At 41.2% G+C, this 18,373-nt stretch overlaps 1 protein-coding gene across 3 annotated transcripts in view; it reads left to right on the forward strand.

Moving 5' to 3' along the window:
- The first annotated feature begins 302 nt into the window (after window positions 1–302).
- AIFM1 (apoptosis inducing factor mitochondria associated 1) overlaps window positions 303–18,373 on the forward strand; it is a 33,433-nt gene continuing 15,362 nt past the window's right edge. Inside the window, exons 1-6 of one of the 3 annotated variants that reach the window (XM_028122736.2) lie at window positions 303–585; window positions 8,916–9,046; window positions 14,419–14,518; window positions 15,814–15,938; window positions 16,063–16,193; window positions 17,594–17,684. In XM_028122736.2, coding sequence (XP_027978537.1) covers window positions 480–585; window positions 8,916–9,046; window positions 14,419–14,518; window positions 15,814–15,938; window positions 16,063–16,193; window positions 17,594–17,684 — 684 coding nt within the window. In that variant the 5' untranslated portion in view covers window positions 303–479. Of the gene's footprint in view, window positions 586–7,580; window positions 7,724–8,915; window positions 9,047–14,418; window positions 14,519–15,813; window positions 15,939–16,062; window positions 16,194–17,593; window positions 17,685–18,373 lie in introns of all 3 variants that reach the window. The other 2 variants (XM_028122735.2, XM_028122734.2) reach the window with 2 other exon arrangements.

An 18,373-nucleotide genomic window follows, 5' to 3' on the forward strand; every position in this document is an offset into this window, starting at 1 on the left:
AAATGCGGTGCTACGGTGCTCACGCTTTGTGAGGTGCTGTTATCTGTTCCCGCCATCGACACAGCGGCAGCACCGGCCACAACCGCCAGGCAAAGAGGCCCCACGGCTCCCTCCTTTGGAAACTCGCTCAGCGGAAAGCATTGCCACCAACCCGTGGAAACTTGCAAACACCCGCTGCCGCGGTCTTTGCAACAGTGTGGCAGCCAGGCGCATGCGCAAATCTCTCGCCGTACGAGCCAATCGCAATGCGGCGCTGAGCATTACGCCTGCGCAGTAGGCATCCAGCCGCGCTTCCCCTTCCCCTGCTCTAGCAGGCCAGCTTAACTGTCCAATGCCCTCCCGGAGCTGAAAGGAGGAGCCTGCGTAGAGTGCGTGTGAGGGGAGCTGGGGGGGAACCGGCCGGGGCCCACAGTGTTTGACCTGTCGGTGGGTCAGTGAGAAGAAAGGAAAGGAGGAGGTACAGAGTAGCGGTTGCCGAAATGTTCCGGTGTGGAAGCCTGGCAGCAGGTGCTTTCAAGCAGAAGCTGGCGCCCTTGGTGCGGACAGTGTGCGTCCGAGGCCCGAGGCAGCGGAACCGGCTCCCAGGTGACTGACCCATCCCAGGCAACCCTGACCTCGCAGACCAAGGGCCTGGGTTCCATAGGCTCCCTGTGCCTGTAGTCCTCCCCCTGCCTCCTCCCTGAAAAACTTAACCCACTCACAGCCGCGTGAATTTTGAATTGGCGGGATCCAAACCATGAGTTTCGCAAGCCGTGCCGACCTGACCTTCAAGGGATTTGAACTCAGTAGTCTGCTTGAGGCCTTTTCCTGGGAGGGTTTGCTGTTCAGGGATAACAGAACAGCTGGCTGTTTGGTATTGTCCAATACTACCTCCCGGCCACCCCTTTCTAGAGCACCACTGCCTTTTTAGAGCAATGAGGTCAAGTAGACTTTGTCATTTACCCATTGTGAGACTTGAAACACGGCATTAAGTCCGATGCCTTAGTTCCTTCTGTAAATGAGGATATTACCTGTTCTACTTTCCAAACCCCAGATGAGACCCATAGATTCGAGTGCCCAGTGAAAGAGAAACAGTGCAGTTGAAGTAAGGAGTCAGTCGGTTGTGCGCCAGACACAGGAGAGTCGGCCCAGAATTAATTTGAAATGTCTGGTCCGTGTAATTCTTGGTGGTCTTTAATGCTTCAAAGAAACAGTTTGCAGAGCGCATTGTATTTGCTCTCCGTGAAGTTGTTTCATCAGATTTTAGAGCTGGAAGGGATTTTGTGGTAAAGTTCAACCCACTCACTTTATAGATAATAAATGGAGACACAGAGAGGTGAAATTATTTGCCCAAGGTCATGTATCTAATTAATAGGTAGAGCAAAGGATACTTTGCCATCTCTAGGCCCCTAATCCACTTGTCACAACTCCACATGCTTCCTAAATTTTGACCTCAAAAGGTTAAGAATGCATCCGATTCCCCTTTAGCCTACTGTGCCCGAGATATCCATGAACTTAGCTGAGCATGTCTTGAGCTTGCTTATTTTCAAACTGCACAACTTAATGAGGATAATGAATTATCCACCTGTAGGAGGTGCTGGGTTTTGGGGTTTTTTAATCTATTTTTGAATGACCACATGGGGACATTCACATTTGCAATGTCAGAAGTTATCCTTGAGGCCTTTCCAATGTGGAACCACCTTCTGGGTGCTTTAAAAATATAATGTGGAAAATATTTCCCTTAGAGTGTTTGCAAATGTGCATTTGAACAGTTTTCCCAGTTGCTATGCCTCAAGAAAACGTTTCCTAATTTGTGTATCTGAGGACATATCCTAAAACAAATTGCTCTTGGAACTTGAAAAACCTCTGCCTTAGCTTTTAAATTAATATCCCGTCTATGGTGTCATCTGTATGGGTTTTATGCATTGAAATGATAGTGCTCTATGTAAGCTGTACAGAAATTTACACAGAAGCTTAGGTAAGCTGAAGATTTTCATCCATACTAGCCTTTCAAACTTTGTGTACTTATTTTGCTTACAACTCACAACTTTTACCAGCACTCTGAAGTCTAACCAAAAGTTCTCATTTAAATAAGTATGGATTTTTAAAGTCAAATTGATTTATTAGATGTCTGAAGATGGTTGGTGATGTTAGAACTACTGAAAGATACAGACTCAAAATGGTTTTTTCCATTGCATGATTTTGTTTGGAGGCAGTCTGCTGTAGAATGTATTCTGACTTCTTGACATACCCGTCCATCTCTTTGCATACACTTAATCTTTGTCCTTTGGCCAAGCACCACAGTACATCATATGCCTTTAGAAATGGGCGGGGTGGGGTTACAATTTCAAAAAGAAATGATTCTGTCATTTTAGGAATTAACCCTGTTTTGTAGCTTGATTACTAATTGCTTATAATCTGATTTCTTTTTCACATCGCAGCAACTGCCCTATGTTTTTGCATAGATAGGAGAGAGGCGCTCTTGGTTTATATGCCATTTCCCCTCCTCTTTCCCCTTTCTCCTCCCACCTCCAGTTCTTTGTCAGGATGTTAGCAAACTTGACACCCACCTTGAAATGATCTCATCCACATCTGTCACCATTGTCAGGTTCATTTTCATTATATGCTGCCTTTTGCCTTAAAACCTAATTGCTGTTATTTGTTTACTTTATTTGGATGCTCTGCCTCTTTCCAGAAATGATTGAAGGCAATTAATAGTGACTACTTTATGTCTGCATTTGGCACTGAGTAGCAGATAGGTTAGGTAATAGATATTTTCTATTCTGTAGTATTTTATTTGGTTACCAGACATTGTGCTGCCCATGTGATCAAACTGATCACCGACCCCCGACCTGAGGGTCAAATGTTTGAACATTTTTCTCTATTCAGAATCCTTCTTACCTCCTTAAAAAGGAAACTGGAGTCCTTGTGGGCAAGGATCCAGACTTCCTGGGAACTGCCAAATGACATTTTTTTTCCGAAGCCTAGAAGATGAGCCCTTCCCCACTTTTTCTGCTGAGGCAAAGCTTTCCAGAAGAAAATCTGTAGCAAGTCAGGCTTTTCTGCATCCAGTTAGTAAGTTGTATTTTCTAGACATTTCCTAACATTTTAAAGGAGTTGCTGCATATTGTAACATTTCTCTAGATCATGTTTCCAAAAGTTACCTAGTCCAGTAAATCAAATGGAGAGCTGACCCCAAACCTACTGAATGAGAATGTCCTGGAGAGAGCCCTGGGAATTTTTATTTTAACAGGCTCTTGATGTAATTCTTATGATCAGGCAAGTTTGGAAAATACTGTTTTAAGGCTTAAACAGACTGAGCAACCTTGAGTCTCCTGTGATTTGTATTAAGCCCATTTTCTGATACTCAGAATAGTGGCAGCCGTTGTCCCCTCCTATACTACACACTACCTGAGACCAGGGATTATGTCCTATTTTTGTGTCCTCAGTGCTTTGCATAGTCTGTGGCACATGGTAAATTCTCAGTGGCTGAACCCTAGTACTGTGAAGGACTTAACTTTGTAGAACAGAGTGAGATTGCTTTTTTGTCATCTAAATCATTTTTCCTCTGGTTCCTTTCTCACTGCACTCTAGTTATTACTACTATGATTCGTCTAAAATAACAGCAAGGGTTATGCTAAAGAAAAGTTGGGGAGCTGATAAAGGGAAATAGTTGTTGCATTCCTTATAAAGAGATACCTAGTTACAGTGGACAGATTATGTAGGCTGGTCCTGTCTTGTGTTTTATCCATGTCAGAAAAGTCAGTTTGACATTCAGAAAACAAGACTCAAGAGCATATGGACCTCTTAACTATTTGAGAATCCTAGGAGCCTCAGTTGTGTGGATGTATTTCTGGAAAAGGCTTTCTGGGAGTATGAAAAAACGGGAGATTATGAAATCTACAGAAATGAAGTTGCTGGTTTAGGCACTATTCTAATGCTAGTCTGTAGTATTTGAAGTTACTGATTTATTATTAAGCAACCTGAAATAAATGAGATGTGGTTAAACTTCTTCGCAAAGAATTCTTCAAATGTTCAGTCCTTATCATAGAATTGGAAGGAATTTCTGTTTCCTTCCTTCATTAATTAGTCCAACAAATATTTATCGAGCAAACACCTACTATGTGTTAGGCACTAAATACAATTGTAACAACAATTCAAGAATCGAGTCCTTGAACAATATAGTGAATATAGACAACAATACTTTATCCTAATCAGACTTCCTAAGAGACTAGATCTTAATTATTCCAGCCACTAAAAAGAAATGATAATGGGGCGCCTGGGTGGTTCAGTCACTAAGCGTCTGCCTTCGGCTCAGGTCATGATCCCTGGGTCCTGGGATCGAGCCCCACATCGGGCTCCCTGCTCAGTGGGGAGTCGGCTTCTCCCTCTCCCTCTGCCCCTCCTCTGTCCTCCCCCTGCTTGTGTTCCCTCTCTTGCTGTGTCTCCCTCTGTCAAATAAATAATAAAATCTTTAAAAAAAATGATAATTATGTGATAGAGGTGCTAATTATTGCTACAGTGGAAATCGTAATATAAATGTATCAAATTGAAAAAAAAATTGAATCCCAAGTGTGAGGAAGGAAGTGCTACCTCTCTGTGTGGTCTGATTGTGGAAAATCTAAAGGAGAATCTAAAACAGACTGCTGTAATGAGAAGTCAAGGAGTAAGTTGTCTTCTCACCTTAGCAAGACAAGTGAAAAGGCATGTTTAGCCATGGTATGAAGTTTCCTAAAATCTTGAAGCTATGGGGGAAAGGTGTGGGAGTAATTTTATGGGTAAAAGAAAACTGGGGCTGGGGGCGGGATAGAAACATCCATACAACACTTACCACCTCTTACAAAACTAAAGTCACTTGGTAGGTATGTAAAAATTTGGTTTGTTGATAATAATAGTATATTACATTTCTTTTCAGACAGTAGTTCAAATGTTAATTTACTTTTTAAAAAGTTAATTTACTTTTAAATGTCTTTTTTTTTCTTTTTGGCAAATCAAGGCAAAAACTGCTGAACTTTCCCAAATCTACACTCTTAGTTTTATCTGTGAAAAGCAAGCAAAAACAGAATAAACACATTAGTATTACATTAAAACGAAGTTGTTGCATCTGGATTTAGGATCTTCTAGAGGGACAATAAATGAATTTTTTTAAACTACTTATTTTCAGTAAATAAACTTGGGGTGGAGGTGGGGGACACAACTAAATTCGCTGAACTAAACCACGTGGAATTTTTTCTATCCAGTTACATTTACTAAGCTCTGAGAGCTGTCAGTCTCTACTTCTGGTGCTTGATCATTTTATGGGTTTCTAAAAATCAAAAGCTTGCCCAGATCAAGATAAGCTTCCCAACCCTTGCACATTTTCATTTTCATGATTTGTTATTTCCAAATATAAACCATTTTTTTTTCATGTGGTGATAAAGGATTCTAAAGCAGGTAATAAATAAAAATAGTAAAGAAAAATACATTTTCACTTCTAAGGGTGTAGGTTTATCGTCTCTTATCTGTAATTCAGAAATGAAAATAGGACTAAAAATCAGGTCTTTATAACTCATCTGCCACTGACACCTGACCTAAACTGGAGAGAGAGGCTGCTTATTAACCTTTTGTTCATCCCACTTTGAAATTTTTCATGGAAACAATGTGTGTGACTGTGGATTGCTGCCTTTTACTGTGCTGGGTAATATATTTACTGTATGGTATAAACACTATATACTTAAAACCATACAGTTCTGAGTTCTGGAATATCCGTGTTCCCGAGGATTTCAGGTAAGAGACTGCAGACCTGGTTTGGACCTGTTTTTACTCTTCTGTGCCCTGAAGTTGTGAAAGCAAGGGGGAAAGCTCCATATTTCTAATATGAAATGCTGTTACCAGTGCCCATTCTGTTAATCTTTTAAAGCCTGGTCAGACCAGGAATCTGCCTCTAGACCGTTGGTTCTCAAAGCAGCATAAGCATCACCAGGGAGCCTGTTAAGAATGCAAATTCTTGGGCCCCCATTCTAGATCTCCTAACTCAGAAACTCTGGGGGTGGGTCTGGCCATCTGTGTTCTAACAAACACTCCAGAGGATTCTGATGCACGTTCAAGTTTTAGAACCACTGCCCTAGATCAGGATTGGCAAATTGCAGCCCACAGGCCAAACCCACATGCTTTTGTATGCATGCCCTTGAGCTAAGATTGGTTTTTACATTTTTTTAAATGGATGAAAAAAATTAAAAATAACTATTTTGTGACACATGAAAATTATTTAAACTTCACATTTTAGTGCCCATAAAGTTTTATTAGAAAACGGCCATGGGACTCCTGGGTGGCTCAGTCATTAAGCATCTGCCTTTGGCTCAGGTCATGATCCCAGGGTCCTGGGATCAAGCCCCGCATCGGGCTCCCTGCTCCGCGGGAAGCCTGCTTCTCCCTCTCCCGCTCCCCCTGCTTGAGTTCCCTCTCTCGCTGTGTCTCTCTCTGTCAAATAAATAAATAAAAGCTTTAAAAAAAAAAAAAAGAAAGAAAAACGGTCGTGCCCATTCATTTATACGTTGTCTGTGGCTGCTTTTGTGCAACATCAGCAGAGACCATATGGCCTGAAAAGCTGAAAATATTTACTATCTGGTCCTTTACAGAAGAGTTTGCAAACCCCTGCTCTAGGTCAGTAGTCAACATGAGGAGTATCATAAGCAGAGAAGGTAGTACTGAGACCTTCCTTCATTTCCGTGTGTTGAGACTTGTTCTAATCGTCAGATCATTACATGGATGTACAGAGATTTACATCAACATAATATTTGTATTATTTTGGAGGACTAAGAGCCAAGTAGTTGATATTTTAAGTTTCGTCATTAAAAAATATTTTATAGACTGAAATTCTTTAGTTCTTTGGAAAAGATAAATCAACTTAAAATTTTATTTTGTGCTTTAACATTTCTGTCTTCAAGGACTGTGTTGCAGGGTTTTATTATTTTGTGCAAGGTTTGAGCCAGCCATTTAAATTACCCTTTAGGTGGTGGTTATAATGCCCCCAGGTAGTCTGTATTTAACTTTTTGTATCTATTCAGCCATCTCTCTGTGTTTACTTTGTTTACAGTGAGGATGTGAAGAGAGAAGTGTTTTTGATGAAGTGCCCATTTGTTTTTCATTATCTTTTCTGGGAAGCTGTAATTTCCTCCCCCTGGGCAGCATTGAATTATACTCTTATTAAAAACTCGCAACAATTTAAGTGTGTGGATTCTGATATCTGCAATATTTGTACAGTTTTTTTTAAAAGATTTTATTTATTTGAGAGAGAGAGAATGAGAGATAGCACGAGAGGGAAGAGGGTCAGAGGGAGAGGCAGACTCCCTGCCGAGCAGGGAGCCCGATGCGGGACTCCATCCCGGGACTCCAGGATCATGACCTGAGCCGAAGGCAGTCGCTTAACCAACTGAGCCACCCAGGCGCCCTATTTGTACAGTTTTGATTATTTTTTTTTCTTGGTCATTTTAAAGTGAACGTCATGCACCCCAAGGGGCAGTAAGTCTTTACTTGTACAATGCAATGATCTCTAGTCATAAACATGTATTAACTATTTTATTTTTGTATGTGTGTGTGTCTTAATAAATTGTGTTCCTTAGGCAACTTGTTCCAGCGATGGCATGTTCCTCTAGATCTCCAGATGACAAGACAAATGGCTAGCTCTGGTGCATCAGGGGGCAAAATCGATAATTCTGTGTTAGTCCTTATTGTGGGCTTATCAACAATAGGAGCTGGTGCATATGTAAGTAGAAAAGCAGCTTGTGTAAAGAAGCTGCCAAACAGCTCCCATTAGTAGACTGAGTACTACTCTGCTTTAAAACTTTTGCAACTAATTCCCCTTTCTCCTTTTGAAAAAATTTCCAAAAAGCCTTCTTTAAAGTGCCTACTGTCTAATAATCCTGTGAGAGCCAATTTGGGAATGACTGAAATTTAATCTCCTGTCGATTAGCTTTGTTCTTTTCACTTGTCTTTTTACTCATTACTTGAAAGCCACTGTGTTTTCTTAGATTTGACTAATCCGCCAAATTGTACCTTTTCTCTTGGATATGACACACTAATCTGTGAATAGGTGAGAATTCATTGCAGCTCCTTAGCACAATATTTGATTTTGCCCCATTTGTCAAATACTTTATTTTTTCCTCAGCTTGGGATAGACATTAAACAACAATAACAGCTTTCAATCCAAAATATTAAGTGTTCCTAAAAGGAAAGCTATCCCTGAATCTCACCCAAAGACTAAATTATAGAAGTTGGCCTAGTATCCAATTTCAGAATGGAATTTGTGTGAGGTGAGAAATACAGTTGTAAATGCTATGTAAAATTAACATAGTTATAGCTCCTTAAATGAACGCTGATCAGCTTAGTTGGTCACAGAGGAATTACTCTGTGGTGCTTTTTTTTTTTTTTTTTTTTTTAACTTGGCGGGGTTTGCTGTGACTAAGCAGATCAGTCTAAAGTTGGATCATGTAAGGTTGAGTGAACCAACTTAGATAACACCTAGTAACACCCTTGATTGAAGGAAGCTGTTTCACTCCCCAAGAGCAAATGGTTGGATGCCATTATAATTTTAGTTCTTTCCACATTGGTAAGACAGTGAAATTATCTTTGTTCCTTGGTCACTAGGTTATAAAACAGGGAGATGCAAATGACTTGAAGTTACCTAGATTGTCATTCCCTGACCTGACTCCCAAATGCGCAGAGACAGTTTTCGCCAGGTATGAATGAACCCAGAGTAAGAAGTAGGTGAGCTCTGTCCACTAACCGACTCTGAGGAAGTACACAGCCTCCTCCAGTCCTGGAGCAGCACTTTTTTCTTTTGTAGCACAGGGTAACCAAAAATGCTTCCCTGCCTTTGTGTTGAATGTTTCTTCATTAATACTTAGTGCTTTTTCTATTTCCTTTTGTTTCTTTCTTGGCCTTATCTTTACCTACAGTTGTGCAGTGTCATCACCTAGGATCCCCTTCTAGATCACTAGCGTCTGCAGGTGCTTCTGGGAAAGATGGCAGCAGCCTAGTATACTTCTTAATTGTAGGAGCAACAGTCACTGGGGCAGGAGTTTATTATGTAAGATGCTTACACTAAAATATATTTCGGGGTAGGGTGGGTGAGACCATGGCACTAATGAAAACTTGATCCATTAGAATACAACGAAATATTCACAGCATGTGCTTTCTTGGTATTTATTAAAGGGACATTGTCAGTCACCAGGGAGCCCTCAAACCTCATCTTTCAAACTGTTGAAGTCCTACCAGATATGTGTGAAGCCATACATTGAATGATTATTTTTAAATCCTCATCATTAACCCTTCCTTCGAAACTTTTACCAAGGTCATAATTCTTTTTAGGATGCTAAATTATATTGTGCTTTAGTGCTGCATACCTAACAGTCTCAAAGAGTGAACGTCAAATAAGCAAGTAAAAGTAACTTGAATGCCATCCGTTTTGGATCATTTTAGGTAAAATGCCATCTTTGTGTTTTGTCGGAGACAATCAACCCTACTTTTATTGCGAAAAGGCATTTTATTGAATGCTTCTGAGGAGGTCCAAAAAGCCACAGAATTACAATATTCTCCCCACCCACCCCCAGCCTCTATTTCAAAGTAAATTCATTTGGCAGTGTCCCTTTTGTAATCTCTAATTTGGTCCAACTAGTGGCTGAAGTGGTACAAGCTAACACATTCGTGTAGACTGCTTTGTGAACGCCTCTCATTCATGATTAGATACTACCCTCTGAGCCTTACCTCTTCCATTTCCTAGCTCTCGACTTTTGCCATCAGTGCCACCTCATTCATTCAAAAATAGATGTAAAGTGTTTGCATCTGATATGTTTGTAACAGCTGAAACCTATTAAACCTCTGGTTTATGTTGCTGTACCAGAGTTGGATGGCCTTCACAGAGCTGGCCAGGCAGATCTCTTGATGCCAGGCCACAAGACAGGGCCACAAGTCACTGTTGCTTTCTTTCTCCTTGGAAATATCTCCGAAGCACAAGTTCCTCTCAAGCCATTCACTTAAATGCCTCATTGCCCTCTGTGTTTATCCAACACTGGTAATAGTAAAGCTACTAGATTATAGTGGTTTCAGGTTAAATGATAAGCTTTTGTCTACCTACAACTGCTATTGAACTATTCTGTAAAGTTTTATATTGGGTTTTAAGTCATTTAAAATGTGATCTGAGGTAGCTTAGGTTTTTATCCTCTGAAATTGGTCTTAATCTCACAAGAACTTAAAAATCAGAGTTCAGATTTTATGAGATGTGGCTAGAAGTTATTTAGTGTTTGTTAGTCTGCTCTGACTGCCATAACAAAATAGCACAGACTGGGTGGCTTAAACAACAGAAATGTATTTTCTCACAGTCTGGACGCTAGAAGTCCAAGACCAGGGTGTCAGCATGGTCAGGTTCTGGTAAGAGCTCTCTCCCTGGCTTGACCACCTTCTCCTATGTCCTCACACGGGGAAGAGAGAGAGAGAGAGTGAGCATGAGCTCTGGAGTCTCATTCTTACAAGGGCACCAGCCCTATCAGATTAAGCCCCCCCCTTATTTAACCTTTATCACCTCCCAAAAGTTCCTTCATAACTTTTCTCTCTCACATGAGGAAGTGTTCCTAATTTGAGTACAAATACTATTTTAGCGACTACTGAGTTGGGAGCTCTTTACTGCGCAGCACCCCCCCCCCCCCCCCCCCCCCCGCCGCAAAACTAAGAGAGCAGAACTAAGAACAAGGGAAACATCTGAAATGTTTGCTCCGGGTCTGTACTTTATTTATTTTTTTTTAGGTTTTATTTATTTATTTCACAGAGAGATAGCAAGAGCAGGAACACAAGCAGGGGGAGTGGGAGAGGGAGAAGCAGGCTTCCTGCCAAGCAGGGAGCCTGATATGGGGCTCGATCCCAGCACCCTGGGATCATGACCTGAGCCGAAGGCAGATGCTTAACGACTGAGCCACCCAGGCGGCCCTGGATTTTTTTTTAAAGATTTTATTTATTTATTTGAAAGAAAGAGAGTAAGTGAGAGAGAGCACAAGCGGGGGTAGAAGCAGAGGGAGAGGGACAAACAGACTCCCCACTGAGCAGGGAGCCCAACAAGGGGCTTGATCCCAGGACCCTGGGGTCACGACCTGAGCCAAAGGCAGCTGCTTAACCAACTGAGCCCCTAGATTATTATTTACTTATTTGAAAGAGAGAGGGAGACAGAGAGAGAGGGCACGAGCAAGGGGGAGGGGGAGAGGGAGAACCAGACTCCCCACTGAGCAGGAAGTAGGACACAGGACTTGATCCCAGGACCCTGGGATCATGACCTGAGCCGAAGGCAGACACTTAACCCACTGAGCCACCCAGGCGCCCTTGAGGTCTGTACTTTAAACCAGTGGTTTTTACATTTCTCACCACAGTTCACAGAAAATTACATTTTATGTGACAACCTGTTATATAACTATAAATACATAAAACTCAAAATTCAAAATAATACTTAGTAGGTGTGACATACTCTGATAGTTTTATTCTCTTAGATTTGTTTTTTTAATGCTGATTATAACCTTACTAAATTGATTTTACCACCCACTAATGGGTTGCAACCTCAATTTGAAAAGCACTGATCTGAACAGCACTTTTTTGGCTTAGATTGCAAATAGGAACTCCTGATTGGTGTGGATGTGGGCATTCCTCCTCGTCTTGCTAGTGACTTTCTCTAGGACTGTAGACAGATCTGATCTCAGTCCTGTTATTTGTCAGTGAGCAGAGCCTAAGTAGCCTTTAGACTATTTAATGAGATTTAGTATTGGGGCCCCTTGCCCAACTTGTTCAACTGGTTGTTCAACTGGTAAAATTATATTGCCTCATAAAATGACCTTTTTCCTTTCAAATTTCTTCAAGACAAATAAACACTGCCATATTAATCTGTTTAGAAAAGTTGTCTCCAGTGATATTTTTCACAGATTTGTAGTTTTTCTTAACCCGACACATATTCATGTCACTAATTGGAAATCTGTGCAAACTGGGAATACAGCAACACTTGGGGGAAAAGTAAATTTTTATTTAGTATGTCTGCAAACATTTTTATATCAGAATATTTACTTAAAAACTAGATACGTAAATATATATGTATATAAATATATGACAACCCTCATTTTTGTCCTTTCCCCACTAAACCTCAAGATTTTTCTTGGTCGGGTGCCTGGGTGGCTCAGTCGTTAAGCGTCTGCCTTCGGCTCGGGTCATGATCCCAGGGTCCTGGGATCGAGCCCCGCATCGGGCTCCCTGCTCGGCGGGAGGCCTGCTTCTCCCTCTCCCACTCCCCCTGCTTGTGTTCCCTCCCTCGCTGTGTCTCTCTCTCTGTCAAATAAATAAAATCTTAAAAAAAAAAGAACAGTAAATAGGCTGATGTGGTCAAGAAGAGCACCAAGAGATAAGGTCAAAGAGTGCCATTAATGGTACCATATTAAAAAAAAAAAAAAAGATTTTTCTTGGTCTACTCTACCCCTCACGTGTGAAGCCATTGGGTCTAGGCTATCTTTGGCTATCTCTCTCCGTCCAAACATGACCCCACTTTATTTCTCTGTTCACTCATGTTGACCAGCTTTAAGCCATCTTTTTATGTAAAATTCCCTTTCTTAAATTTTTTTTTTTAGGTGTGGGTAAATACTGGATTCGTGTATAGTATCTGATGGCAAGGTAAAAATTTTCTTCCTGAAATTGATGTCAGTTGAATTCATTTTATTAATGTGATGAATTTAGTGGTGAATTCAAGGAAGAGCCATTCACTTTTAACATACCGTCCTTAATTTTCTAACCCATTCATACCATATGTTAGATATTTCCAGGCTGTTAAATGTTAAGTCCAGGGTCCAGGTTCCTCCTTACAGCCCACTGCCTAATGGGCTGCCCTGAAAAGGGCTCATAGAAATATTCTTCAGGGGTGCCTGGGTGGCTCAGTCCGTTAAGCATCTGCCTTCAGCTCAGGTCATGATCCCAGGGTCCTGGAATTGAGCCCCACGTCAGGCTGCCTGCTCCGCGGGGTGCCTGCTTTTCCCTCTGCCTCTCCCCCTGCTTGTGTTTGTGTGCGCTCTCTCTCCCTCAAATAAATAATAAATGAAATCTTCCAAAAAAAATATTCTTCAAACATGTTTTATGATACTTCTGATTGTCCTTACTTTCTCCTCCAATTAATTAACGACGTGGAATTTCAGTTAACATCAGTTACTTAAATTTTCGTCTTGTTGATCCTTTGGGGTACAAAAGAGCAAAAGTAAAACAAGTCATTCTTGCCTATTTTTTTTAAATCTCCAATAAATTCCAGTGCTGTACGTTAAAAAAAAAAAAAAAAAAAGTCATAATGCTAACGGACACTTCTTCAAATTGAACAGCTAGAGAAGATAGTAGATTTGAAATAGGTGATTAAGCAAGGTGTTTAACCCTTGGTAAATATCTAAGTGTCAAAAGCAGGATAGACTATTGAGGGAAAGATGAGTTACTCTGTAAGACTAGGATACAGGCAGTCATGTTTCGGGGCATTAGCCGAGTACCCAGCAAAACTTGGGACGTCTACCAAGAAAACGTAATGTCCCAGCTTCCTACCCAGAACTGTATAGCTTCATTTCACAGCTAGTATCCACAGCTAAGCATGGTCCAAAACACCTTTTATAAAATTTAACCCTGGGTATTTTTCACTTATGAAATTATAAGCCTCTGACTTCAGTGCAGGTCATGATCTCAGGGTCCTGGGACTGAGCCCCACATCGGGCTCCCCACTCAGCAGGGAGTCTGCTTCTCCCTCTCCCTCTGCCATTCCCCCCACTTGTGCTCTCTCTCTCTCTCTCTTAAATAAATAAAACCTTTAAAAATTAATAAAGTTTAGCCCTTTATTCGTCTAGTATAAAATGATTTTCTTTAAAAAAAAGATTTAAAAAAAGGATGGTAAAGACGGCTTAAGAGGAGAGGAAAGTCATTCAGGTATTCATGAATACACATTTGTTTTATTTCTTTATAAAAGCTTGTAAAAATTAAAATCAGTGTAATTCAGGGCGCCTAGCTGGCTCAGTCGTAAAACATGTGACTCTTGATCTCAGGGTCGTGAGTTTGAGCCCCACGTTGGACATAGAGATTACTTTTAAAAAATAAAAAAAATTAAATTAAAAAATTAAAAAAATGGTTTCCTTTTTTTCTTTAGCTGTACCTTCAGACTTAAATATAAGGAAAATTCTTTACATAGAGTCTAAGGAAATTTGAAACTGGAACCTTTTCATCGGTGTACCTATGTTATTTTTAGACCAAGTGTGTACATACCCGATATTTTTTTGAGAAAATAATTTTGCCTTAGTGATTTTAACATAGAACTTACTTCATGTAGACAAAAGTTTCTCATTTAATTGAAAGATAATGATACTACTTACGGCATGAACTAGCTTTATGATGAAATTTTCTCCATGTTTGGATCTGCAGGCCTACAAGACTATAAAAGATGATCAAAAAAGATATGATGAAAGAATGTCAGGGTTAGGGCTGACACCAGAAGAGAAACAGAAAAGGGCCACATCACCTGGTGAGTATTATTTGAGACTCAGTATATGAAGGGCAAGTTAAAAACAGTTTGGGTGCTATGCTTTGCAGATGTCTTACAGATGTGACAATGCTGTGAGACAGTAAGCTTCCAGAAACTGTGGAATTACTCCAGACCTGGGAGCAATTTGTTAAGGTATTTGACTGGAATTTGGGTTTGAGAATAGTCATTAATGAGGATTTTGAGTGGCTGTTTTTTTTTAATATATTAGACTCTTTAAAAGGTAAGCTTTATTAGCCTGTTGATGGGTATTAAAGAGGGCATGTACTGAATGGAGCACTGGGTGTTATACGCAAACAGTGAAACATGGAACACTACATCAAAAACAAATGATGTAATGTATGGTAATTAACATAATAAAATAAAATTTAAAAAATAAAAATAAATAAAAAATAAAAAAGCAAGCTTTAAATTCAAAAGGCAAGCTTGATGAGGATAATTGTTGGAAAAGACATGAAGGCCTTTTTTTTCCAATGAGGAAATTCTTTTGGTTTGTTTTGTTCCCCTTTAGAGTCTTTGGAGTTTTCAAGTTGTTAAAGATATATTTGTTTTCCTAAAGCATATAGCACTAGCTGTCACTTCCATCCCCAAGACTGGCTTGATTTTTCAGAATGAAGTGTTTTAATCCCTTAATAAGCCCTACGACTCTGGGTGGGCGATTTACATTGCTGTCTTCAAAACACCTCCTTTTTCTTGAACATTGTATAATAATCCCCAATTGACCTGCTGGGTTTTCCCCTTTTACTGCTAACAAAAGGTGAAAATGAACTTGGTATTTTCCTGTTGATCATTAGGAAGTTAGTGGGAAGAGCAGAAGCTTTCTAATATATACTTTCCGATGTATTTTAGAAATAGCTAGACTATTTAAGCTAGGTTCTGGTTCTGACAGATGTAATGAATGAATGACGTTGGCCAAATCATTTGCCTCTTTGGGGGGTATTTTTCACTTATGAAATGAAAAAGTACTTGCTTTTCTTGTTCATCAGGCTGCTGTGAAGTTTGTCAAGATTAACGTAGGTACAGTGTTTGCTAGCTTTATGTAAAGGATTGAAACAAGTACAAGGTGATTTTTTTTTTTTAATAGTGGCAAGGAGAGGTGGCTGGCTGGCTGGCTCAGTTGGAGGAGCCTGCGACTCTTGATCTCGGTCAGAGTCATGAGTTCAAGCCTCATGTCAGGTGTAGAGATTACTAAAAAATAAATAAATAAACTTTAAATAGTGGCAAGGAGTCATCTGAGATTTTAAGAAAATTGACCCTGTCTGGTGTGTTGCTTACAGCTCCAGAAGGAGAACCAGTTCCTCAAGTCAGGGTACCAAGTCACGTCCCATTCCTGCTCATCGGGGGAGGCACCGCTGCTTTTGCTGCAGCCAGATCCATCCGGGCTCGGGATCCTGGGGCCAGGGTAAGGCACACACTCTTCCACTTGGCACGGAGGGTAGAGTCTGCAAGTACTTAGCCAGTGTCCGCACTTTGACATCTGCCTCTTAAATGACTTGGCTGGGATAACTATCATTTTCTATCTGAAGGTACTGATTGTGTCTGAAGATCCTGAGCTGCCATACATGCGACCTCCTCTTTCAAAAGAACTGTGGTTTTCAGATGATCCAAATGTCACAAAGACGCTGCGATTCAGACAGTGGAACGGAAAAGAGAGAAGGTGCGTTCACATCTGTAAAGTGGGCCTGACTGGCAACTTGAGCTAAGCACAGGGCATTGGTCAGGAGTTTGCACAGACTGTGTGGAGTCTGCTGTGGTGCACACTTGGCATAGTGTAGAGGCAACGGGTTCCCGTGGCAAGAGTCCTGGATTCTGTTACCCAATCTGCCAACAAGTAAAGCTGTAATGTTGGCCTCTGAAGGACTAATGCACCTATTTCCGGGACCTTGCTGTTAGACTTCTGCCGTGAAGATCATCTCGGCCTGTGTTGTCACTTCCTTACATTACACTTGCCGAGGTGTCTCCCATAAAAGCAAAAGAGAAAACACTGTTCTCTGGAGTTTTCCTTGACACCCTAGCAGGCGTGCAGAATTGCGGGAATAGAGTGGAAACACTGTAAGGAAGAACCTCATTGTTAAGATGTTTGCATGAAAGACTTGGAAAGACAGGTCCAGAAGCCTTCTCCTTCTATGGGACTCCATGGGTCTCTTGATTCCAGTACCATGTTTTTGGGTTCTAGTTTTTTTCTCACTAGTGATCCCTTTGATACTGGACTAAGTTTTACAGATCTACCCACCTCCCTCACTCCCATTATCATGTTCTATTCTCAAGCAGGATGCATACCGTCAATTATGTTAGCCATCCCTTCATTAATACCTCATAGCTAATGCGGCAAAGTCCTCTCAGGTGCTAGACCTCGCTGTCCATTGACTGGCACCACTCTGGACAGCTCATTCAGGTGGATGTGTGAATACCAGCTCCCTGGGTGGTGGTCTTGTTCTAATTTGGGGGGTTTTTTGTTGTTTTTTTTTGAAGATTTATTTATTTGAGAGAGAGAGTGTGTGCAGTGGGTGGAGGGGCAGAGGGAGAGGGAGAGAAAGAATCTCAAGCAAACTCCCTGCTGAGCACAGAGCCCAACACGGGGCTTGATCTCATCACTCTTGAGATCATGACCTGAGCCGAAATCAGCAGTCAGACGCTCAACCAACTGAGCCACCCAGGCGCCCTTTCTTGTTCTAAATATGAACCTAAATCCAGAGCAGTGTTGGTACTATTGGCATTTAGGGCTGGATAATTCTTTGTTGTGGGGGCTGTTCTGTGCGTTGTGGGATGTTTAATAGCATCCTTGGCCTCTACCCACTAGATACCAGAAGCCTCCTTCCCCCTAAGCTGTTACAGCCAGAAATGCCTCTAGGCATTGCCAAATTGCCCCCAGGTGAGAACCCTAGTCTAAAATACCACTATGTAAATAAGCTACTACCAAGATTTATTGGACTTGGAAACTTACTCTGGAAAATGTTCCTGAGAGTTTTCATGATTGAAACAGTTTTACTAAAGCTCTGGGGGAAGTTGATGGCAGTTCCAGGTGCTTATAACACTTTCTCCCTCTTCTCTATACAGCATATATTTCCAGCCACCCTCTTTCTATGTCTCTGCTCAGGACCTGCCTCACATTGAGAATGGTGGTGTGGCTGTCCTCACTGGGAAGAAGGTGAGCTAGTAGGCCGCTTCCCTTGTCAAGTTCCATGTGCGCCACAAGTATGGTGACTTGTATTCACACTGCCATTTACGTCTGTCCTGCCACTGTAGTTCATCAAAGAAGGATCGAGTCATTTTAGGCTTGCTCTTGCCAGTCTTCACTGCGCAGTGTTTCTTCTTGGGGGAAGCGCTAATCTCAAAGCCTAGAGAAGCATGTCGACTAAACTTCCCCAGGGAAGTCAAACCATTGGGGACAGTGACCCTGAATCTGATCCTTCTCCAGATTTGCTCCTCTGCCCTTCCTTTGTCTTCCTATTTTCCACACTAACATTTCTTCGGGATTTATTGATGACAAGAGATTGACAGCGGTATATTATTCAGGATAGTAAAATAATTTAGGCATTACGTCAGCATGGGAAATATCGTTAGACTTTACAAAGGTGAGTACCTGAGTAATGGGAGCAGTCATTGGAGGGCATTTGTGGGGTCCAGGGAGGGTTTTGTTTTGCTATGTTATATTTCATTTTTGTTAATGGGAGGTGTTAGAGTGTATTTGTAAACTAATGGCAATGTTCCAGTGGAGAGGGAAGGGTTATCAGAAGGAGCAAAGTCCAGAGTAGATGGGATCCAGAGCACAAGTGGAGAATTGACCTTTGCTAGGCATAAGCCCACTTCTTCTATAAGGAGACATAGGCAGAGGAG

This window comes from Eumetopias jubatus, unplaced genomic scaffold (genome assembly GCF_037043125.1).
Source record: "Eumetopias jubatus isolate StellerSeaLion01/CBP00866 unplaced genomic scaffold, mEumJub1_p1.0 scaffold_11, whole genome shotgun sequence".
Classification (NCBI taxonomy): Eukaryota; Metazoa; Chordata; class Mammalia; order Carnivora; family Otariidae; genus Eumetopias; species Eumetopias jubatus.